Source organism: Thalassophryne amazonica, chromosome 17 (assembly GCF_902500255.1).
Source record: "Thalassophryne amazonica chromosome 17, fThaAma1.1, whole genome shotgun sequence".
Taxonomy (NCBI): Eukaryota; Metazoa; Chordata; class Actinopteri; order Batrachoidiformes; family Batrachoididae; genus Thalassophryne; species Thalassophryne amazonica.
In genome coordinates, this window is record NC_047119.1 from 65466467 (window position 1) to 65492713 (window position 26247).

A 26247-nucleotide genomic window follows, 5' to 3' on the forward strand; every position below is an offset into this window, starting at 1 on the left:
AAACATCGTATTTCATGACAACAATAGAGGTAACGTTATTGTACAGGACACAGTGAGAGATGTCAACCACACAAAGACATTCCCAGAAATCCCAAAATGATTCTCCAACCTATCAAGTAGAATACAATGATCCACTGTATCAAATGCAGCACTAAGATTGGGACTCCAGCAAGGATGGTCGCATTCCTCCTCTCTCCTCTCCTTTTTCTGTTCTCTATCTCTGCTCCGACCTTCAAAGTCCCAGCTTCACCAGACTGTGAATTCTTCAAATTAAGATTTGGATTAACCATGGAATTGATCAGCTTGTTGTGTGGGCCGCTGAAGAGGAGGTACTGCTGGCCCACCACCACCAGAGGGCGCCCTGCCTGGAGTGCGGGCTCCAGGCACCAGAGGGCGCTGCCGCCTCACAGGAGTAGCCGGGGTGACAGCTGTCACTTATCACCGACGACAGCTGTCATCGATCATCTGATCTTCAGTGGTATATCAGCAAGACGGCATCTCCACCTCATTGCCGAGATATCGCTCTACGAAGAGGTAAATTCTCAGCTGACTGTATTTTGGAATAACTGTTGCTTGTGTGACTTGGACAGCATTTACTCTGTTCCTTTTTCGACGAGAGGTGGAGGTGATTTCCCACCATACGTGTTGCTGGGTGCACACGCACCCACTTCTAACTGTGTTTGCTCCTCGCCAGCAGTACCAGGTCCGACACGCGTAGGCAGTGGCCACCTGGGAGTTCGGGACTTGGCGGCTCCAGTATTCCCGGGGTTCGGTGGCGGTGGAAATCGTGTGGTTCCGGTTCGACTTGGACTGACGTCTCCTATCTTCGAGCCTGCCCACATAACACTGTGTATATTGGAGTTCATATTGTAATCTGTTGTTGTTGTTGTGCAATTTCACAACAGTAAAGTGTTGTATTTGGCTTTATCCATTGTCCGTTCATTTGCGCCCCCTGTTGTGGGTCCGTGCTCTTACACTTTCACAACAGGATATCTCGGCCATCGTCATGGATCCCGAGGGGCGTCAACCGGCTGTTGAACGGCCAATGGAAGAACAGGGCGCACAGGCGTCCGCAGGAGGGGTGATCGGTGAGTTGCAGCGGATCCTCACCGCTTTCACGACTCGGTTGGATTTGATGACCGAGCAGAACGTCCTCCTGAACCGCAGGGTGGAGGCTCTCGCCGCGCAGGTGGAAGCGCGCCCTCCGGGCGCCGCTGCGGCTCTCCCTCCCGTCGACCCTGTGCGTAACAGTGACGTTCCACTGGTCGTTCAACGACCCCTCCCACCTTCCCCAGAAGCATACATAAGCCCCCCAGAGCCGTACGGAGGCTGTGTGGAGACGTGCGCGGATTTCCTTATGCAGTGTTCGCTCGTCTTCGCACAGCATCCCGTCATGTACGCGACTGATGCTAGTAAAGTAGCTTATGTGATAAATCTGCTTCGTGGTGAGGCACGCGATTGGGCTACAGCGCTCTGGGAGCAGAATTCACGGCTCCTTCAGACATATGATGGGTTTGTGAGGGAGTTCAGAACAGTGTTCGATCACCCAAATAGAGGAGAGACCGTTTCGGCCGTGCTACTGTCAATGAGACAGGGGCGCCGGAGCGCAGCTGCCTATGCAGTCGACTTCCGCATCGCGGCTGCGAGGTCAGGCTGGAATAGCACTGCCCTCCGCGCCACCTTTGTAAACGGACTGTCATTGGTTCTAAAGGAGCACCTGGTGGCTAAGGATGAACCGCGGGATTTAGATGGGCTTATCGATCTCGTCATACGATTAGACAATCGGTTGGAAGAACGCTGTCGGGAACGAGACGAAGGGCGTGGCCGGGCACGCGCCGTCCCTCTCCCTTCCGGTTCCGATCGCGTTCCGCCCTCCCCACGCTCCACGGCCCCTGCGCCTCGTGTGGTTACAGCTCCCCCTGCTGACGAAGCTATGGACACGAGCAGGGCCACATTTAGAGCACCAAGTAGACAGAGGAGGCTGGACCGCGGGGCGTGTTTTGTTTGTGGTTCGATAGAGCATCAATTGAGAGACTGCCCCGAGCGGTTGAACACCAACGCCCGCCCCTAGAGACTGGGCTAGGGGTGGGCCGAGACATTCACGTGGGACACACCCACATTGCTACACGACTCCCAGTTACAATCCTGTATGAGGATTTAACCCTGAAGGCCCCAGCACTGGTGGACACGGGCTCTGAAGGGAATCTGTTGGACAGCAGATGGGCCAGGGAGATAGGGCTCCCTCTGGTGGCTCTTACCTCGCCTGTGCAGGTACGAGCACTAGATGGCTCCCTCCTCCCTCCAATCACACATAGGACACCACCTGTAACTCTGGTGGTGTCAGGAAATCACCGGGAGGAGATCGAGTTTTTTGTGACTCCAACTACCTCCCGTGTGATCTTGGGGTTTCCCTGGATGTTGAAACACAATCCCCGGATCGACTGGCCGTCCAGGGTAGTGGTTCAGTGGAGCGAGACCTGCCATCGGGTATGTTTAGGTTCCTCGGTACCCCCAGGTTCCCAGGCTAAGGAGGAGGTCAGAGTCCCACCCAATCTAGGGACGGTGCCGGTGGAGTACCACGACCTTGTGGATGTGTTCAGCAAGGATCTGGCGCTCACCCTTCCCCCCCACCGTCCGTACGATTGTGCCATTGATTTGGTTCCAGGCGGTGAGTTCCCGTCCAGCAGGCTGTACAACCTCTCACGGCCTGAGCGCGAATCAATGGAGACCTACATCCGGGACTCTTTAGCCGCCGGGTTGATCCGGAATTCCACCTCCCCGATGGGTGCAGGTTTCTTTTTTGTGGGTAAAAAAGACGGCGGACTTCGTCCATGCATTGATTACAGGGGACTGAACGAAATCACGGTTCGTAATCGATACCCGTTGCCCCTGTTGGATTCGGTGTTCACGCCCCTGCATGGAGCCCGAATATTCACCAAGCTAGATCTTAGAAATGCGTATCACCTGGTTCGGATCCGGAAGGGAGACGAGTGGAAGACGGCATTTAACACCCCCTTAGGTCACTTTGAGTACCTGGTCATGCCGTTCGGTCTTACAAACGCCCCTGCGACGTTCCAAGCTTTGGTTAATGATGTCTTGCGGGATTTCCTGCACCGATTTGTCTTCGTATATCTAGACGATATACTCATCTTTTCTCCGGATCCTGAGACCCATGTCCGACATGTACGTCAGGTTCTGCAGCGGTTGTTGGAGAACCGGCTGTTTGTGAAGGGCGAGAAGTGTGAGTTCCACCGCACATCTTTGTCCTTCCTGGGATTTATCATCTCCTCCAACTCCGTCGCTCCTGATCCGGCCAAGGTTGCGGTGGTGAGAGACTGGCCCCAACCCACAAGCCGTAGGAAGCTGCAACAGTTCCTTGGCTTTGCTAATTTCTACAGGAGGTTCATTAAGGGCTACAGTCAGGTAGTTAGCCCCCTGACAGCCCTGACCTCACCAAAAGTCCCCTTCACCTGGTCGGATCGTTGCGATGCCGCGTTCAAGGAGTTGAAACGGCGCTTCTCGTCTGCACCAGTTCTGGTGCAGCCCGATCCTAGCCGCCAGTTAGTGGTTGAAGTGGACGCCTCGGACTCAGGGATAGGAGCTGTGCTGTCCCAGAGCGGGAAGACCGATAAGGTCCTTCACCCGTGTGCCTATTTTTCCCGCAGGTTGACCCCGGCCGAACGGAACTATGACGTCGGCAATCGAGAACTCCTTGCGGTGAAAGAGGCTCTTGAAGAGTGGAGACATCTGTTGGAGGGAACGTCCGTGCCATTTACGGTTTCCACTGACCACCGGAACCTGGAGTATATCAGGACCGCCAAGCGGCTGAATCCCAGGCAAGCCCGCTGGTCACTGTTCTTCAGCCGTTTTGACTTCCGGATCACCTACCGTCCCGGGACCAAAAACCAGAGATTGGATGCTTTGTCCCGGGTACATGAAGACGAAGTCAAAACGGAGTTGTCGGATCCACCGGAACCCATCATCCCGGAGTCCACTATCGTGGCCACCCTCACCTGGGACGTAGAGAGAACCGTCCGGGAGGCCCTGGCACGAAGCCCGGACCCCGGAACTGGGCCGAAGAATAGACTCTACGTCCCACCAGAAGCTAGGGCTGCAGTCCTGGACTTCTGTCACGGCTCTAAGCTCTCCTGTCATCCAGGGGTGCGAAGAACCGTGGCAGTTGTCCGGCAGCGCTTCTGGTGGGCGTCCCTGGAGGCCGACGTCCGGGATTATATCCAGGCCTGTACCATCTGCGCCAGGGGCAAGGCCGACCATCGCAAGGCCTCGGGATTGCTACAGCCGCTGCCCGTGCCTCATCGCCCCTGGTCCCACATCGACCTGGATTTTGTCACGGGCCTCCCGCCGTCCCAGGGCAACACCACCATTCTCACGATAGTGGACCGATTCTCCAAGGCGGCCCACTTCGTGGCCCTCCCGAAGCTCCCAACAGCCCAGGAGACAGTGGACCTCCTGGTCCACCACGTCGTCCGGCTGCATGGGATTCCAACAGACATTGTCTCCGATCATGGTCCTCAGTTCTCCTCGCACGTCTGGAGGAGCTTCTGCCGGGAACTGGGGGCCACGGTCAGTCTCTCATCCGGGTATCATCCCCAAACCAACGGGCAAGCAGAACGGGCCAATCAAGAGATGGAGCAGACCCTGCGTTGCGTGACAGCCGCGCACCCGGCGGCCTGGAGTACCCACCTGGCCTGGATCGAGTATGCCCACAACAGCCAAGTGTCGTCCGCCACCGGCCTCTCCCCTTTTGAGGTGTGTCTGGGGTGTCTGCCCCCGTTGTTCCCGGTGGTTGAGGGAGAGGTCGGTGTGCCCTCGGTCCAGGCCCACCTGCGGAAGTGCCGTCGGGTGTGGCGTGCCGCCCGTTCTGCTTTGCTGAGGGCCCGGATGAGGACAAAGGCCCATGCAGACCGGCGGCGGACCCCGGCTCCTACGTATCGTCCTGGGCAGGAAGTGTGGTTGTCCACCAAGGACATTCCACTGCAAGTGGCCTCCCCAAAATTACAGGAACGGTATATAGGTCCATTCAAGATCCTCAAGGTCATCAGTCCCGCCGCAGTGAGGCCGGAAGCTGAAGCCTCACTGTGGCGGGACTGATGACCATCCATCCCGTGTTCCACGTGTCAAGGATTAAACCGCATCACACCTCACCCCTCTGCACTCCGGGTCCGACACCACCTCCTGCCCGGATCATCGATGGCGAGCCGGCTTGGACAGTGCGCCGGCTTTTGGATGTTCGACGGATGGGCCGGGGCTTCCAGTATTTGGTGGACTGGGAGGGGTACGGCCCCGAAGAACGCTCCTGGGTGAAGAAGAGCTTCATCCTGGACCCGGCTCTCCTGGCCGACTTCTACCGCCGCCACCCGGACAAGCCCAGTCCGGCGCCAGGAGGGGCCTGTTCATGGGGGGGTCCTGTTGTGTGGGCCGCTGAAGAGGAGGTACTGCTGGCCCACCACCACCAGAGGGCGCCCTGCCTGGAGTGCGGGCTCCAGGCACCAGAGGGCGCTGCCGCCTCACAGGAGTAGCCGGGTTGACAGCTGTCACTTATCACCGACGACAGCTGTCATCGATCATCTGAGCTTCAGTGGTATATCAGCAAGACGGCATCTCCACCTCATTGCCGAGATATCGCTCTACGAAGAGGTAAATTCTCAGCTGACTGTATTTTGGAATAACTGTTGCTTGTGTGACTTGGACAGAATTTACTCTGTTCCTTTTTCGACGAGAGGTGGAGGTGATTTCCCACCATACGTGTTGCTGGGTGCACACGCACCCACTTCTAACTGTGTTTGCTCCTCGCCAGCAGTACCAGGTCCGACACGCATAGGCAGTGGCCACCTGGGAGTTCGGGACTTGGCGGCTCCAGTATTCCCGGGGTTCGGTGGCGGTGGAAATCGTGTGGTTCCGGTTTGACTTGGACTGACGTCTCCTATCTTCGAGCCTGCCCACATAACACTGTGTATATTGGAGTTCATATTGTAATCTGTTGTTGTTGTTGTGCAATTTCACAACAGTAAAGTGTTGTATTTGGCTTTATCCATTGTCCGTTCATTTGCGCCCCCTGTTGTGGGTCCGTGCTCTTACACTTTCACAACACAGCTGGTCTCTCAACGCTATTGACACCATTTTTTTTTTGACAAGGAAATCAGGGTTGGCGGACCCCGCATGCCCTGATGGAACCTACCCAGCAGGCTATGCTCTTGACGCCTGAGAGAATGGAGTGTGACATGTCAATCAATCAATCAACTTTTTTCTTATATAGCGCCAAATCACAACAAACAGTTGCCCCAAGGCGCTCCATATTGCAAGGCAAGGCCATACAATAATTATGAAAAACCCCAACGGTCAAAACGACCCCCTATGAGCAAGCACTTGGCAACAGTGGGAAGGAAAAACTCCCTTTTTACAGGAAGAAACCTCCAGCAGAACCAGGCTCAGGGAGGGGCAGTCTTCTGCTGAGACTGGTTGGGGCTGAGGGAAAAAACCAGGAAAAAGACATGCCGTGAAGGGGGGCAGAGATCGATCACTAATGATTAAATGCAGAGTGATGCATACGGAGCAAAAAGAGAAAGAAACAGTGCATCATGGGAACCCCCCCACAATCTACGTCTAAAGCAGCATAACCAAGGGATGGTCCAGGGTCACCCGATCCAGCCCTAACTATAAGCCTTAGCGAAAAGGAAAGTTTTAAGCCTAATCTTAAAAGTAGAGAGGGTATCTGTCTCCCTGATCTGAATTGGGAGCTGGTTCCACAGGAGAGGAGCCTGAAAGCTGAAGGCTCTGCCTCCCATTCTACTCTTACAAACCCTAGGAACTACAAGTAAGCCCGCAGTCTGAGAACGAAGCGCTCTAATGGGGTAATATGGTACTACGAGGTCCCTAAGATAAGATGGGACCTGATTATTCAAAACCTTATAAGTAAGAAGAAGAATTTTAAATTCTATTCTAGAATTAACAGGAAGCCAATGAAGAGAGGCCAACACGGGTGAGATATGCTCTCTCCTGCTAGTCCCCGTCAGTACTCTAGCTGCAGCATTCTGAACCAACTGAAGGCTTTTTAGGGAACTTTTAGGACAACCTGATAATAATGAATTACAATAGTCCAGCCTAGAGGAAATAAATGCATGAATTAGTTTTTCAGCGTCACTCTGAGACAAGACCTTTCTGATTTTAGAGATATTGCGTAAATGCAAAAAGGCAGTCCTACATATTTGTTTAATATGCGCTTTGAATGACATTTTCTGATCAAAAATGACTCCAAGATTTCTCACAGTATTACTAGAGATCAGGGAAATGCCATCCAGAGTAACGATCTGGTTAGACACCATGCTTCTAAGATTTGTGGGGCCAAGTACAATAACTTCAGTTTTATCTGAGTTTAAAAGCAGGAAATTAGAGGTCATCCATGTCTTTATGTCTGTAAGACAATCCTGCAGTTTAGCTAATTGGTGTGTATCCTCTGGCTTCATGGATAGATAAAGCTGGGTATCATCTGCGTAACAATGAAAATTTAAGCAATACCGTCTAATAATACTGCCTAAGGGAAGCATGTATAAAGTGAATAAAATTGGTCCTAGCACAGAACCTTGTGGAACTCCATAATTAACTTTAGTCTGTGAAGAAGATTCCCCATTTACATGAACAAACTGTAATCTATTAGACAAATATGATTCAAACCACCGCAGCGCAGTGCCTTTAATACCTATGACATGCTCTAACCTCTGTAATAAAATTTTATGGTCAACAGTATCAAAAGCAGCACTGAGGTCCAACAGAACAAGCACAGAGATAAGTCCACTGTCCGAAGCCATAAGAAGATCATTTGTAACCTTCACTAATGCTGTTTCTGTACTATGATGAATTCTAAAACCTGACTGAAACTCTTCAAATAGACCATTCCTCTGCAGGTGATCAGTTAGCTGTTTTACAACTACCCTCTCAAGAATCTTTGAGAGAAAAGGAAGGTTGGAAATTGGCCTATAATTAGCTAAGATAGCTGGGTCAAGTGATGGCTTTTTAAGTAATGGTTTAATTACTGCCACCTTAAAGGCCTGTGGTACATAACCAACTAACAAAGATAGATTGATCATATTTAAGATTGAAGCATTAAATAATGGTAGGACTTCCTTGAGCAGCCTGGCAGGAATGGGGTCCAATAAACATGCCGATGGTTTGGACGACGCAACCAATGAAAATAACTCAGACAGAACAACCGGAGAGAAAGAGTCTAACCAAATACCGGCATCACTGAAAGCAGCCAAAGATAACGATACGTCTTTGGGATGGTTATGAGTAATTTTTTCTCTAATAGTCAAAATTTTGTTAGCAAAGAAAGTCATGAAGTCATTACTAGTTAAAGTTAATGGAATACTCAGCTCAATAGAGCTCTGACTCTTTGTCAGCCTAGCTACAGTGCTGAAAAGAAACCTGAGGTTATACTTATTTTCTTCAATTAGTGATGAGTAGAAAGATGTCCTAGCTTTACGGAGGGCTTTTTTATAGAGCAACAAACTCTTTTTCCAGGCTAAGTGAAGATCTTCTAAATTAGTGAGACGCCATTTCCTCTCCAACTTACGGGTTATCTGCTTTAAGCTACGAGTTTGTGAGTTATACCACGGAGTCAGACACTTCTGATTTAAAGCTCTCTTTTTCAGAGGAGCTACAGCATCCAAAGTTGGCTTCAAAGAGGATGTAAAACTATTGACGAGATACTCTAACTCCCTTACAGAGTTTAGGTAGCTACTCTGCTCTGTGTTGGTATATGACATTAGAGAACATAACGAAGGAATCATATCCTTAAACCTAGTTACAGCGCTTTCTGAAAGACTTCTAGTGTAATGAAACTTATTCCCCACTGCAGGGTAGTCCATCAGGGTAAATGTAAATGTTATTAAAAAATGATCAGACAGAAGGGAGTTTTCAGGGAATACTGTTAAGTCTTCTATTTCCATACCATAAGTCAGAACAAGATCTAAGATATGATTAAAGTGGTGGGTGGACTCATTTACTTTTTGAGCAAAGCCGATAGAGTCTAATAATAGATTAAATGCAGTGTTGAGGCTGTCATTCTCAGCATCTGTGTGGATATTAAAATCGCCCACTATAATTATCAGAGAAACTCACAGTAACGACCAGGTGGACGATAGATAATAACAAATAAAACTGGTTTTTGGGACTTCCAATTTGGATGGACAAGACTAAGAGTCAAGCTTTCAAATGAATTAAAGCTCTGTCTAGGTTTTTGATTAATTAATAAGCTGGAATGGAAGATTGCTGCTAATCCTCCGCCACGGCCCGTGCTACGAGCATTCTGACAGTTAGTGTGACTCGGGGGTGTTGACTCATTTAAACTAACATATTCATCCTGCTGTAACCAGGTTTCTGTTAGGCAGAATAAATCAATACGTTGATCAATTATTATATCATTTACCAACAGGGACTTAGAAGAGAGAGACCTAATGTTTAATAGACCACATTTAACTGTTTTAGTCTGTGGTGCAATTGAAGGTGCTATATTATTTTTCTTTTTGAATTTTTATGCTTAAATAGATTTTTGCTGGTTATTGGTGGTCTGGGAGCAGGCACCGTCTCTACGGGGATGGGGCAACGAGGGGATGGCAGGGGGAGAGAAGCTGCAGAGAGGTGTATAAGACCACAGCTCTGCCTCCTGGTCCCAACGCTGGACAGTCACAGTTTGGAAGATCCAAGAAAATTGGCCAGATTTCTAGAAATGAGAGCTGCTCCATCTAAAGTGGGATGGATGCCGTCTCTCCTAACAAGACCAGGTTTGGTGGTCATGTGGCTCCACTCTCTGTGGAAGACGTTGGGGATTTATTTCTATTCACTTTTATGGTGGGAGGTTTGGTGCTGATTGCTTTGTGTGCTGCCCTAACCGACAGGAATATTAGCAAGACGGCAGTTTCCAGAATCTCATCCCCTCCTCAGTCCGTCATAATTAATTAGTTGGGCAATGCTGTGCAATCTCATACTGCGTGAACTCCTGAATTCAAACACAAAATGGAAACCATCTCAGAGCATATAGCTGCATTGCAAAGGAATGTGCTCCTGAGGACCGGAGAATATTCTTCATAAATTTGGACTCTGGGGGGGGTCAGAGGTGTAGTAAATGGAATTCTGTATGTCTCCGTCTAACATCAACATGGCAGCCTTATCGGCCCCTTAATTTCCAAATTCCCTGCTCTTCCCCCAGAAGGATCTACGGCATTGGTGAAGGAATTTGGCTCCCACTTCTTATCTATCTACCCCCCAGCCTGCTGTTGCCTAGCAACGTCAGACTTTACACACACACGGACAGAGACTGACAAACTTAACTCATCTGCACACGACGCATGTCTCCCTCCCTCCATCCCTGTTGCTCCCTCGTGTCTCTCCACTCCCCTCACCCTGGCTTCCTCCCTGCCACCTCGAAGGCAGCTCTGTTTTTACTGCTGCAGCCTTCAACTCCCCAAGCTGGGCAGCATGGGCCTTGTCCCACTGCAGCCTTCACCCACTTTACCTCAATTTGGATGACAGACTGCTTCAAGTTTAGTGCACATAAACAATGTCAAATATGTATGTGTTGTCTATAATTGTAATATGTGCCATTATTAGGGTAAACAGGTAATAATTGTGGATAAATTGCTGTATCTTGTCTGAGGTAATTGGAGTATAAACATAATTTTGTTGTTGCATTCGTGTAATGACAATGACAATAAATCTCATCTCATCTCATAAAGATCTAACAGTAACAGAACTGTAGTGGTGTCTGAATCCATTGCAAGCAGAAGATCATTTTCCACTTGAGAGCTGCCTCTGTGGAAAGGTATGTTCTAAATGCAGACTGCAGTAACTCAAACAAGTTATTCTCAGTAATGTGGTCCACGAGCTGCTGTGAAATCACTTTTTCAAGGTTTTTAGAACAAAATGATAGGTTTAATATAGCCTATAATTTTTTTTTAGAAGACCGGGGTCAAGGTTCAATTTCTTAAGTATTGGTTTAATCACTGCAGATTTGAAACATTTCGGAATAGATCCTGAAGTTAGTGACAGATGAATCATTTCCAGCAGCCTACTGTCAGCCCAAGAGTGGGAAACAGGTCCGTAAACAGTGTTACTGGTGTGGGGTCAAAAAGAGAGGTTGCGCATTTAGCAGAAGTTACAAGTTTCATCAGCATGCCCAGTGAGATAATATCAAATTCAGTAAATCTAGGTGAGGTATCAGTGATGGCACCAAAATCAGTAACAGGGTGCAGTGGGGGACTAAGGCATGCTAGGATATATTTAACCTAATGTCATCTATTTTCTTTTCAAAGTAACCTAAGAAATTTTGGGCTGTAAAAGGAGAGAAATTTGCAGGTGGTTGTCCTTGAATAAGTGTTGTCACCATGTCAAGCAGGAACTTTGAATTATGCTTGTTTTTGTTAATCAAATCAAAGTAGTACAACCCCTGGCAATAATTATGGAATCACCGGCCTCGGAGGATGTTCATTCAGTTGTTTAGTTTTGTAGAAAAAAAGCAGATCACAGACATGACACAAAACTAAAGTCATTTCAAATGGCAACTTTCTGGCTTTAAGAAACACTGTAAGAAATCAGGAAAAAAAATTGTGGCAGTCAGTAACGGTTACTTTTTTAGACCAAGCAGAGGGAAAAAAATATGGAATCAATTCTGAGGAAAAAATTATGGAATCATGAAAAACAAAAGAACGCTCCAACACATCACTAGTATTTTGTTGCACCACCTCTGGCTTTTATAACAGCTTGCAGTCTCTGAGGCATGGACTTAATGAGTGACAAACAGTACTCTTCATCAATCTGGCTCCAACTTTCTCTGATTGCTGTTGCCAGATCAGCTTTGCAGGTTGGAGCCTTGTCATGGACCATTTTCTTCAACTTCCACCAAAGATTTTCAATTGGATTGAGATCCGGACTATTTGCAGGCCATGACATTGACCCTATGTGTCTTTTTGCAAGGAATGTTTTCACAGTTTTTGCTCTATGGCAAGATGCATTATCATCTTGAAAAATCAATCAATCAATCAATTTTATTTATATAGCGCCAAATCACAACAAACAGTTGCCCCAAGGTTGCTTTATATTGTAAGGCAAGGCCGTACAATAATTACGTAAAAACCCCAATGGTCAAAACGACCCCCTGTGAGCAAGCACTTGGCGACAGTGGGAAGGAAAAACTCCCTTTTAACAGGAAGAAACCTCCAGCAGAACCAGGCTCAGGGAGGGGCAGTCTTCTGCTGGGACTGGTTGGGGCTGAGGGAGAGAACCAGGAAAAAGACATGCTGTGGAGGGGAGCAGAGATCAATCACTAATGATTAAATGCAGAGTGGTGCATACAGAGCAAAAAGAGAAAGAAACACTCATGATTTCATCATCCCCAAACATCCTTTCAATTGATGGGATAAGAAAAGTGTCCAAAATATCAACGTAAACTTGTGCATTTATTGATGATGTAATGACAGCCATCTCCCCAGTGCCTTTACCTGACATGCAGCCCCATATCATCAATGACTGTGGAAATTTAGATGTTCTCTTCAGGCAGTCATCTTTATAAATCTCATTGGAACGGCACCAAACAAAAGTTCCAGCATCATCACCTTGCCCAATGCAGATTCGAGATTCATCACTGAATATGACTTTCATCCAGTCATCCACAGTCCACGATTGCTTTTCCTTAGCCAATTGTAACCTTGTTTTTTTCTGTTTATGTGTTAATGATGGCTTTCATTTAGCTTTTCTGTATGTAAATCCCATTTCCTTTAGGCGGTTTCTTACGGTTCGGTCACAGACGTTGACTCCAGTTTCCTCCCATTCGTTCCTCATTTATTTTGTTGTGCATTTTCGATTTTTGAGACATATTGCTTTAAGTTTTCTGTCTTGATGCTTTGATGTCTTCCTTGGTCTACCAGTATGTTTGCCTTTAACAACCTTCCCATGTTGTTTGTATTTGGTTCAGAGTTTAGACACAGCTGACTGTGAACAACCAACATCTTTTGCAACATTGCTGTTGTGTGGGCCGCTGAAGAGGAGGTACTGCTGGCCCACCACCACCAGATGGCGCCCTGCTTGGAGTGCGGGCTCCAAGCACGAGAGGGCGTCGGAGCCGCTGGAAGTGACAGCTGTCACCTATCAACACCAGCTGTCACCCATCACCACCACTACAAAGGCCGGACTGCAACTCCACCTCCTCGCCGAGAAATCAACTACCAATCAGGTAATTTTCTCTGCTGAACAAAAACATTGTGTAATAGTCTGAACTTCTTTTGCAGCCGTTATCCTGTGGTGTTTGCCTTATCTGTGGGATTGGCGTTTGGTGTGATCAGCGACGGCTTTGCTTCACACTCCAACCAGATAAGTGGTTAGACAGGAGCTGCACAAGTGTGTGATTGGAGGTGGAGGTTCTCCCTCCTTTACTGAATACAGACTGTGGGATTACTGAGTGTGCGACCTCACACTCATCTGGACTGTCTCTGTTCTCTGCCAGCAGTACTGGGTCTGACTGCTGAAGACAGCGGCCACCTGGGGCGCAGGGCTTGGCGGCTCCGGTGTTCTTCAGCTCCGTTGGCGGTGGAAGCTGTGTGGATCCGGCTTTTCTCTCGCCAGGCGTCTTCTATCGTCGAGCCTGCCCACACGCCACCTGGTGTATGATTGACAGTCACTATATTGTTATTGTCTGTACATCATTGTGTGATTCACAACATTAAATTGTTACTTTTTGGCTTATCCATTGTCCGTTCATTAACGCCCCCTGTTGTGGGTCCGTGTCACGACACTTTCACAACAATTGCGTGATGATTTACCCTCTTGTAAGAATTTGATAAACCTCTCCTTTGTTTCAACTGACATCTCTCGTGTTGGAGCCATGATTCATGTCAGTCCACTTGGTGCAACAGCTCTCCAAGGTGTGATCACTCCTTTTTAGATGCAGACTAACGAGCAGATCTGATTTGATGCAGGTGTTAGTTTTGGCGATGAAAATTTACAGGGTGATTCCATAATTTATTCGTCAGAATTGAGTGATTCCATATTTTTTTCCCTCTGCTTGGTCTAAAAAAGTAACCGTTACTGACTGCCACAATTTTTTTTTCTTGATTTCTTATAGTGTTTCTTAAAGCCAGAAAGTTACCTTTTGAAATGACTTTAGTTTTGTGTCATGTCTGTGATCTGCTTTTTTTCTACAAAATTAAACAACTGAATGAACATCCTCCGAGGCCGGTGATTCCATAATTTTTGCCAGGGGTTGTAGTCCTGTTTTGTAGCCAATAGTGCATGCTTGTAGTCCAGAATAGCTTTGCAGCACGTGAACTACGCCATTTTCGCTCTAGACCTCTAGGCTTATAATTGAGGCCATGTAAATGATCACTGAACCAAGGCGAGTATATTTTGGGGTGTGCATGGTTTTAATGTAGGTGGAGCGATCCTGTCCAATGTGCTCATGAGTGCTGAGTTTAACCTATTCACAAGACTATCTACTGCATGATCATGTGACGCTAAGATATAATGCACGCAGTCTGGCTCCAAATTCATCTGTAGTTGAGGAGTTGATGTGTTGCAGTGATGATAAATAAGTGTCCGAGTGGACAAGACAATGAGACTGTAAAATTAATAAGTGAGTGATGTGAAACCACTGACTCAAGAGACACAATGTCAATATTTGAGACGGTGATGCCATGAACGAGGAATAAATCCATGCTATTTGTTCTAATGTGAGTCAAACCCTGAATGCATTGCTGGAATCCTAACACATCCATAATGTCCATAAAAGATTTGCAAAGGGGGTCAGGAAGACTGTTTACATCAATGTTGAAGCAATCAGAATGCTATAGGCATGGGTTGCCAAATTAGAGACAAACTTACCAAATTCATCTAAGAATTCAAAATATGGGCCCGGGAGCCTATATACGGTGACAAAGTGATATGGTTGATTTTTAGTCTTCTGACCTTGGCTATACCTGGTATCTTGGACACAGCGGAGAGTCAAATGTTCAAACGAATTATATTGTAGACCCCCAAAAGCCCAGTAAGCTAAACCTAGATTTATGAATTAAAGCAACACCTCCACCTTTCTTTGTATCACTAGGGCATAACTAAAAATGTATGCAGGTGGGCAGGCTTCATTTAAGGGGAGGACAGCAATAGGTTTCAGACTGGTTTTACATAAACCAATCATGTCTAGGTGGTGTTCCATAACTCAGTCATTTATCAACAGTGATTTTGAGGACAGGGACCTTATGTTAATGAGACCCAAACTAAGGACCTCACTAGGGTTGACATTTTGACTGTTGGGATTTTGGGGTGGTTCCAAAATAATATATGTAAGATGCCTAAAATTAGGTTTGGGTTTGTGAAGTTCCACATGGGTTGAAGGTAGCAAACATGAAATATTTGATGATGCAGAAACAGCCAGTGGGGTACCTTCAATTTTAGTGCTATCCAGTGTAGTAACTGGAACTCAATATGAAAACATGTCCCTCTACCCATTTTATGGGTACGTCTGCGGAAACGGGCCACAGCCTCAACTTGAAAAATTTCCCTTCGTGGCACATAGGCTGTGACAGGCCTTTTCTCTTGCTCTCACTGAAATGTTCTGCCTGTAACTATGAAATATGCAACCAAACCCCTGTGATGAAGCTGTGCTCTGCTCCTTTAGCAACATACTTTTCCTGGCATTCACTCCACATGTTCAGAACGCTGTGTGTTTATAAAATCTGTGTCATTTTTAGATTCATTGGATTTTTTTGTATAGAGGACAGCAATTAATTGAACGGTGTCACTTCACATTTCTGGAAAGTTGTGTGAGGAAGAGCTCTGCCTGCAGACGCAGAGAGTTGGTGGGGTTGAGCAGGTCAGTGCTGCCTGCCGGCTTTCTATGGACACAGAGGATAGGAGCAAATGGCTTTAATGAAGAAAAGAAGAAGAAAAATGGTCATGGCACATTAAAGATTTATTGGTATTATGGAAATGTGCATCCACATATGTCCTTCTAAAATATATCGGTATAACTAATAATATCGATATACAGCCCAGCTGTAATTCCTGTGTGAATCGGTCATAATATTACAGATGTCCTGTGATAAAGTTACAGCACATCACTCCACCTCCCCATATAAAACTGATCTCATCAGAACAGTCCTTTAACTGTTAAAGAATGAAAATCCTGCTCCATTTTGATGTTCCCCGTAATCAATATTTGCCCCATGATCACTTTCTCCAGCCAAACCATAAGACAGATAAAAACATTTCCACCTTAGCAAAGAGAAAAATGAGTCAGACTTTCAGGACAAAGAAACATCTTTTTGGGTTTCAGCCACAGCAATATGTTGTTTTGTGTTTTTCCCTGCTTCTTTGGATTGGCCCGTAACATATATTTAACTTTTGTGTTTTTACACCTGCACATGGTAGCTCAGAGAGCTGGAATCAACTACAGGCTTCACACTCAGCCTCAAACCTACTCAGTGCACATCGGAGGTCACTACCTGATGAAGCCAACAAAACCACATCATCCGCAAAAAGCAGAGGTGCACCTCTGAGGTCACCAAACTGGACACCCTCCGGTCCCTGGCTGTGCCTTGAAATCCTGTCTGAGAACATCATGCACAGGATTGGTGACAAGAGACAGCTCTGGCGGAGTCCAACACCCACTGGGAACAATTCCGATGTAATGCAGAGAATGCGGACACAGCTCCTACTTTGGTCACATAGACTGGATCACATGTTGTAGCGAAACCAGTGCCCCATATTCCCACAGCACACTCCACAGGATTTCTTCAGGGACCTTGATCATGTGCCTTTTCCAACTCCACAAAGCACATGTAGACTGGTTGGTTATACTCCCAAGACCCTTCTAGTATCTTTGCGAGGGTAAAGAGCTGATCCACTGTTCCACGACCAGGATGGAACTCGCATTGCTCCTCCTGAATCTCTTTGTATCTGGTGATGCAACAGACAAAAGTTGCACTATGCACAGTTTCCCCAACCACAACCACAAAAGCCTACAGCTCTGTTGTAGTTGTCTGAGTCGTATGGTGGCTTCTGTCAGTCGTCTCCTTCCAGCATGGCCACATTCAGTGACGTGGAAATATTCACGTATCCGTCCCCTGACTTGTCTCAAGAAAACTGGCTGTAAAAGTAATGGTTTAATCCTTATATTTTGAATAATTTGCCCCCGTTCCAACTTTTTTTGGAATGTGTTGCAGCCCTTACAGGAATGGATTAATATTAACAAATTAAATGAAGTTCACCTCAGAAAACATGAAATATCTTTGGTTCTTACTGTCTGCAATAAAACAGAAGTTAAGGTAAATGTAAAGGTCACCTGGGGGTTTTTTGTCTCCTTTTCTGATATCAGTTTGTATAAAGAACATATCTTACAACAATATTTCCTGATGCACATGATTGTGTTTTTGTTTGTTGTAGGTTCCTGTCTGCTTTGACTATGCCTCCTGCAACTCCAGGATCTCCTCCATCAGAGATGTCAGCCCCCTTGTCCAGCCTGGCAGTCTCCTTCCCCTCAGTGGCTTTAAGCCCCTCTGCTGAAGAGGAGCGCCCCCTGCTGTTGGCAACTACTCATCAGCCACACAAGTCCTCATGCCGAGAAGAACAGAAGAGGGTTTCTGCCCACTACAACCACGGCCAATCGGCCCGCAGCTTGCCACCAAGTCCACTGTTTCCTGTGGAGGATAATGACTACCGACTAACCAGTGACAGTGACACTGCCGCTGCCACCCGAACCGCTAATGACTACAGCAAGAACCCGTCACCTGATGTGGAGTTTAGTGGTGACAGCATGCTGGATAGTGAAACAGAAGAGGCTCAGGGGGAGCACACTCCCTTCCTTAGCACGGACAGCGCTGCAGCCTTGTTGTTCCGGGCTGCAGACAGCAGCAGGACTACTCCAGCATCACCCGGCGATGACCTCCAGCTCAGGGCATCTGGTGCCACCAAAGTAGAGCAAGCTGCTGTGTGAAACAAAACTGCTGAAAAGCTTTTGTCTCGAGAAAAAGGAATAGTCCGATTAAGCCTTTATTTTCGATAAATTATTTGCAGTGTAAAGACTTTTAAAGATAAATGAAAACTTTTATTTTAGTTACAGTATGTAGTGAATAAAGATTTTTTAATAAGTAAAGAATAGGTAAAGTGCCATACACTAGTATGCAGCAATGGTTCACAGTATATAAGTGCAGAAATAATATCAACGGTGCCTTTCTGTTTGGTACGCTTAAGGGAATTGCAGCGCGTTGCACACTGGGCCATATATTCACCACCTTAAACTTCCAGTGAACAGTCCTACCAGGGATTTGCTGGCTGCATTTAATGACCTGCAGTTGTAAGTGCCCACTGACATGACAGCTTACTTTCAAAGTGCATGCTCAGTCCTCTCCAGCCAATCAGCCCAGCCAACTAGCTGACGATCACATGTTCGTAGATGTAAGAAATTATCATTTGAATTCATCAACAGGCAATAAAATGACTCATCTAATCTGATGTCCTGCTGGTGGAACACTGTTTGAACAGTCAGCTAAAGGTGCTCTTTAGTATTAGTACAGAAAGGTATTTATATGCTTAAAAGGCCAGAAATGTTGCCGGTGCAGCAGAATATAAAATTGACATATACGCTACATTACTGACAACTTTTTTTTTTTGGAAACTTACAACTGATCGCAGTGGAGTTAAAACCAGTTTGTCTTATGATACCTGGGTGTCATTGGCTTCAGGTCATTTTGAATGTACCCTGTAATATTCAGTGAGTGAATGAATTGTAGTCCACTTCATCCAATATGTGTACAAGAAAAAAACAAAAACAATAAATGCTTTCATTTTGTAACCCACCAAATTAAAAGGGCATATAATGAGGGTGAACTGATCAGATGTAAGTTAACTTTGATGCACCAAATCAACTCCAAAACAACTTATGAAGTATACCATAGACCTGCCACTTGCCGAGCACTGCCATCTCTTGGACATGTCCGGGCTTGTTGCAAGGAATAATCGTATCATCACATGCGTGATTGAAATTAGGAGCAAGTGTGGTTGAAGTTACAAGCAGCTCGAAATAAGCTTGTCAGTTTCTTTAATTTAAAAAGTCTAGGTCTGAGTCCATGCTGGGTGTCGGGCCTTAATTATCTTGCACCCTGCACACAAAGTGGCAGTCTCACTGGGAGATTCCACCCAAGCCATCAAAAATAAAGCCACTCAGAAGAGGGGAAGGTTACAGTTCCTTGAATGGCCACTTGTGGCTGGTTCCAAAAATGAAAAGATTCCCACAGAAACCCACATTAAAATGTCAAAGTTTAGAGGAGAAAGAAGCTTGTTTTACAGCCTCATTCAAAAATGGTTTTGGTGGCTTTAGCTAGTTTCCCCCTCCCTGTCAACTGCATGGTGGTGGTGATGGAGGTAAATCATGGAGAGAAATGGAGATAATGATGGATGGAGATAAATCATGTATAATTTGGGGTGTGGACGGTTTGAGTGAAACTTGTATGTGCTGAGTTCAGACTCAAAGCTCTGCTAGCAGAGATTGCTAGCTGTATTTGGAAGTTGTTGTGGAGGAACATGTCTGTCCTTTTTGAGCATTTTATTACATATATCTGTAATAATATGGTTTGCTGTTCATTTAATTGTCCTACCTATCAGATCACCTAAGAAGTCTGTGCTCCAGTATTTCTGTTCAGAAATGTTTTCATTTTATTTGTAATGTTAGTGGCATTAGCACTCTTAGCAGTCATAATCAGCTTGATAACATTAGGCCCACCTTCAAAATGGTCTGCTGGGTCTCTTCAGAAAACCTATGGGTGACGTCATGGACACATTGTCTGGTGTATATGCAGGATACGGTTCCACGTGATGCAGTTGTCATTTTTATGCAGAGTGCCCACATGGTGTAGAAATTATGTGGGCATGTTGCTTTAAAAATGAGGTGTGGTCAGGTGCATAGCTGGCACATTTATATTGTCCATCGTATGAAAGCATTTGTGCCTTAGATGACCAAAAACCTTGAGTAAAGCGTGCAGCACAGGTTTACTACACACACACACACAGCTTCTCTGCACATACTGTCTGCAGTCACGTGAGGTGGTGTGTTAGTTTGAACATGAAGATGTATGGCTTCAGATAGAGGAATGCCATGCACAGCTTTACACTCAGTTTTTGCACCTTCTCCATCACAAGTAGGACTTGGACAAATCATTTGTATCAATCTGCACTATTAGTTCTCTGCCCTCATTAAATTTGGGCCAATAAAGTCATCCGTTGAGTCCTGGGGGACTAAATTAGAATTTGAATGTGATATGGATCCAGAATAACTTTAATATATTTATAATCTCTCCCACTGATTTCCATATTTTTGGAGCTTTGACAAACCTGCACCCCTTCCATATTTCATCTTGGTTAAGGACAGATACTGTAAATATGACTAGGACCTAGGTAGAGATTTGCACTCTCTGAGTCCCCTCCAGTTAGCATTTGGTGATAAAACAATCAGAGTAATGTATCATGATAAAATTGTCATTAATAACAATGATAAGCTTTGGACATTTATACATCATTTATACAATCATCTCATAAAGTTGAGGAAAAAAGTTACACTTAGTTAGTTAGAGCAGGATGACAAAATACAGCTACAGAAATAGCAAATACAAAGATACACCTCCTGCCCTGGCCTTTCAAAATAAAATCCATAGACATGTACTGCTGCTGCTGCAATTAAAAACAACAGCAGCAACATACATTTCCACAACATTTAGGGTATACTCACAGTAGGTATTCTGGACCGTGCCCGACCGTTACACCCCAAAAGTCCTGTTTGTTTGCTCTGTGACCTGAGAAGCTACCTGGGCTGGCCTGCAGGCACATGTCTGGCCCAACTTGCACAGCTGGTCGAGGGTGCAGCCCAGCTGGGCTCAGCCACATGCAATTTTATCACAAACAAGGCAGGAGCACAAATATATCATTACTGAGGTTTAATTTAACATTTACTGCTAATATTATTTTTACTACTTGGATAATACAGTCTTCGGGTAATTCAGCAACATTTGGGTTAAAAATAGGTCTGGTTTCTGACCTTATCATATTCTAACTGAAAAGTGTTTGTCAAACTGTTTAAAACAATTCCAAAGTATGTCCCTTCAGCTTCTCTCACTCAGGGTCACCACAGCAGATCTGAAGTGAAACTACATGTTGATTTGGCACAGGTTTTACACTGGATGCCCTTCCTGATGTAACTCCACTTTTTATATGGAGAATGGGCCCTGAACCTTACTAAATTACTCAAACATCTGACAGATAGAAATATACTGTTGTGATGGAGTGGTAAGCAGACCTATTGTTTTTGGATATTTAGGGAGTTAGGTGGACCATGACTCTCTCTCTTTTTTTTTTAAGTGTTCCATGGGCTGAAAAACGTTTGTGAAACACTGATGACCCCCCCCCCCATAAAAATTGAAGTAAATCCTACAAAGGTCCAGCAAATATCTTGAAATTTGATGGACTTAAACTTCAGTCTGTATATGATCATTCTCCAAAGGTTCAGTTACCTTGGTCGCTTTGCATAAAAGTCATGTTCTTTCAAAATAATGCTCCAAATGGTATGATTTGTCAGTGAGATAGGCCTCCAGGCAGAGTATCTTTTCCTTAGTTGACCAAGACATGTTGAGGAAGACGACTGGAACAATAGTCTCTCTCTTTCTCTCTCTCGCTCTCACACTCACACACACACACACACACACCCTGCTGGCTATGATGGATTAACTTCCCCCACAATCATTGAGGTCATTTATCAGTGTACTAGAATGAGCTGAAACAAATGAGACAGAGGAAATGTCACAAAAATGTTAACTTCATTCAAATGTTGAGGACATTGTTATATTTATGCTAACCTGATATTTTGGGGGTGGGGGGGGGGGCATCTCACAGTGTTGGCTATGGTAGTTTAAAACCACTATGTGTAGGATTATGTCCTCTGCATGTCTTTTGACTGCTCCCATTTTGCAAATGGTCACCACAGTAAATTCAATATGGAGCCACATACAGGTTTGGCACATTTTGCGCCCCTCCTGATGCCCCTCCAGCTGTACATAGAGACCGGGGCACAGGTGGTGAACCAGGACCTTCTATTTTGGAGGCAAGCATGCCATCACTTCCTAGCCCTTCTTTCACAGTCTTCTAATGGTAAAAACTTTTAAAAAAGTTAATCAAAAACAATTAAAATATAAAGGTTAAAAATGTGTAATAAAAATGGTACATGTTTAGAAAAATTTGATGACACAAGATAAAACTAGTGCAACATATGTACCACTTTCAGATCGTTCATCTGAGTATCCTAGCATGCATTGCTGCTAGCTACAGTGTGTTTTGTGATGCTAACAGTGGTGGGTGTGATGTGGTCTGAATGTTTTGTAATGCTACACATAGTGGCTTTAACACACTCGAGCAGATGTTACTTTTTTTTTTGGTATGTTAGCATTTGACCTACAGATTTCACGCTCACTGTTAATGGTGTAACTGACATATCACACTGACGCGGAGCCACATCTTCACAGTGCTAATGCACACACACCCAAGAAGACCAGCTAGCACCCTCTAGCACCGCTAAGCCTTTACCGTTTGTGTCAATAAATGTAAGAAAAGTGAACGTTTGAGTTGAACGGTGGACTATCTGTCGTTGACATGCCCATGTGTTTCTGAGTAATGCATTTTGGAGAACTGCACCATGTGCTAAGTATCACGTCTGTTGTACAAATTATATTGTTTTCCACCCTGAATTCAATTTGTTATAATAACAAAATGCTTTGTATGCATACATGTATTTTTTCCTATTAGCAGCCTGTGTTCACGTGTGATGTCTCGGTATGTATGTGTGTTTTAACAAATGGCTTTATTAAAACCTGTCACAGACTCACCACTGTACTGTAACTAGACAGTAGAATAAGTAGATGATACAGGCTATTTGCTGACATTAAAAGTATAATCGCTGACCGGCTCTGTATTCAAACATGAATATTCACAATCACAGAAGATGATTCATTCATTTTAATTACACCCCCCCCATGATTAGCATTTTTAAATGGCCACACAGAAGAATTTCTGTTGGCATTCCAAAAATTTGTTATTGGTTACACAGGCATGTTTGTGTCAGTGCTTTGGACACGATAACTCAAAAATACAATATTACATACTGTACATAGTTATCTAGAGGTGACTGGAGTTTGGAGTAGTTTGATCAAAAGTCAGTGAAAACATGGTCTGGAAAAAAAAAACAATTATTTGCTAGTACATCACAATGACCAGATGGCTCAAACGTGGTGGCAGTATTATTTTAATAGCTAGAGGTTGGAATGGCTATCTTTAAGAGTTTAACAGAAATACTGCTTTTAGTGGTAGTGCTTATTAATTGTCATGAATGACTTCATAATGAAATCATGCAGAAGTGATATGACAGCATCATATATAATGAAAAACCATTACACATGTATGTGTTTACTTTTGACATTTATATTGTGGCGTGCAGTGCGCTGCGCACAGAGTTGGCATCACCCTCCAGTGCCTTTCATTCTTTTTTTGTGATCAAATTTTTTTTTACTGAAAAATATATCATATACATATACGAGGGCTGTCAATAAAGTAACGGTCCTTTTTATTTTTTTCAAGAACTATGGATTTCATTCATATGTTTTTACGTCAGACATGCTTGAACCCTCGTGCGCATGCGTGAGTTTTTCCACGCCTGTCGGTGACGTTATTCGCCTGTGAGCACTCCTTGTGGGAGGAGTCGTCCAGCCCCTCGTCGGAATTCCTTTGTCTGAGAAGTTTCTGAGAGACTGGCGCGTTGTTTGATCAAAATTTTTTCTAAACCTGTGAGACACATCGAAGTGGACACGGTTCGAAAAATTAAGCTGGTTTTCAGTGAAAATTTTAACGGCTGATGAGAGATTTTGAGGTGATTCTGTCGCTTTAAGGACTTCCCACGGTGCGAGACGTCGCTCAGCGCTCTCAGCCGCCGTCATCAGCCTGTTCAAGCTGAAAACCTCCACATTTCAGGTTCTATTGATCCAGGACGTCATGAGAGAACAGAGAAGTTTCAGAAGAAGTCGGTTTCAGCATTTTATCCGGATATTCCACTGTTAAAGGAGATTTTTTTAATGAAAGACGCGCGTCGGGACGCAGCCGCCGCAACGCTCCGCCACAGGAAAAACACCTCTGTTGAAAGCCTTAAGGACAAGTTGGAACATGTCCTGCCTGTTAAACAATTTCTCATATACTCACTCCACTGAAAGCCATCAAAAGCCGCCTGGATTTTACAAATGGTTATCAACACGGAGGTGTTTTTCCTGTGCCGCCGCACCGCGTCGGCTGCGTCCCGACGCGCGGATCCGTCCGCACGACAGAATCACCTCAAAATCTCTCATCAGCCGTTAAAATTTTCACTGAAAACCAGCTTAATTTTTCGAACCGTGTCCACTTCGATGTGTCTCACAGGTTTAGAAAAAATTTTGATCAAACAACGCGCCAGTCTCTCAGCAACTTCTCAGACAAAGGAATTCCGACGAGGGGCTGGACGACTCCTCCCACAAGGAGTGCTCACAGGCGAATGACGTCACCGACAGGCGTGGAAAAACTCACGCATGCACACGAGGGTTCAAGCATGTCTGACATAAAAACATATGAATGAAATCCATATAGTTTTTGAAAAAAATAAAAAGGACCGTTACTTTATTGACAGCCCTCGTACTGTATATGTTTTCACATACATATACATAGTTTTCTCCTCCCCTACCTACTTTTCCACATAGTGAGCACAAACAGGAACTGTCATTTCTACATTTGCAGGGAGGTAACAGTATTAGAACCCCTATACCCCCCCACCCTCTCACTAAGGCGACTCCCCATGAATCCCCAGGATTTTTTCACCCCATAAAAGTATAACAGAAAGATCAAGGTCAGCCATGCTTCACCCTTTCTTTAACTAAACTGTGTGCTGCAGAGTTACATGTTTGGCTCCATGCATACGGGCGACAGACCACTCCATCAGGACAATTTCAAGAAATGAAATGGCCCACTGCTGCCATATGGCGGTTTCCACCTGATGACCAGCATCTTCTGGCTGCTGTGAAGAAGAATTAAAGAAGAATTGTCATTGAGCAGAAGTAAAATTGGGGACACTGGAATCCTTATCTTAAGAATGCCTCTTAAAGTGAGAGACATTTCCTTCCAGAATCTAATAACGCCAGGTCACTCCCAGTAAACATGCAAGAATGACCCCTGGGCATTAAGTGAGCAAAGATCGCAATTTGGAGATATGATTTTCATAGCATAACGCCATCTGGGGGTGAGGTACATTCTGTGAACATACTTATAGTGTATTAATTGATGGTTGGGGGTTTTGGCTGTACCACTGAGATTCTTCCACACTGTGTCCCAGCAGATCTCTCTATCATTTACCATATTTATATCTCTATTCCAAATACTCTCTACTGGTAAAGGTTTATGGGATGCAGAAATGAACTTGTAAAGTTTAGAAACCACCCCCCATTTAAGTCCTACTGAAGCAAGTGACGTGGGAAGAGGGGGTGTGGGGAGAGCTACTCCCCACGGGACACTGTATGCATGCATAAATTCAAATTTATTAATTTATATAGCGCCAATTCACGACAATATCGTGTCAAGGCGCTTCGCAACATAAAAACAGTTAAAAATTTAAAACACAATAACAACCATGCATAGCTGATCTTAATTGCATACAGAAGAAAAAGGATGACCCTGGAAGGTCAAACTCAGTTTGCCAATCATTAAAAGCTTGTAAACCATGGACACTATAAAGATCATTTAAACCATTTACTTCCCTATTTTTCCAATGCAAAAATGAAAAGGGCATATTACCAATAAAAAGAGAAAAATAACTGAAAATCAGTGTGTGATCATGCCACCTATAATCTGTGCCAACATGCTTTATTACAACACAATAAGAGGTGAGTAGAAATGAAATAATGGGGCCTAAACATAATGTTGCTTTTTTTAAAAGGTATATTAGCATACACCAGATCTTGAGGTCTGTGAGGAAGTACAAGATTCTCCTCAATGGGTCCCCAAGAAACAGAGGAACTAGGATTGAACCATGTAGACACAGGACAAAGCACATAAGACCAGAAGTAGATTTTGTGTTGGGAAGGTGTTGTGACACGGACCCACAACAGGGGGCGTTAATGAACGGACAATGGATAAGCC

The 26247-nt window shown here is 45.2% G+C and overlaps 1 protein-coding gene across 2 annotated transcripts in view; it reads left to right on the top strand.

The window, feature by feature from the left end:
- Positions 1-23000, top strand: part of nrg1 (neuregulin 1) — a 156516-nt gene extending 133516 nt beyond the window's left edge. The window contains exon 9 of one of the 2 annotated variants that reach the window (XM_034191611.1): positions 17446-23000. In XM_034191611.1, the coding sequence (XP_034047502.1) occupies positions 17446-17995 (550 nt within the window). In that variant the 3' untranslated portion in view covers positions 17996-23000. The remainder of the gene's footprint in view (positions 1-17445) is intronic. The other variant, XM_034191612.1, reaches the window with a different exon arrangement.
- The last annotated feature ends 3247 nt before the right edge of the window (positions 23001-26247 follow it).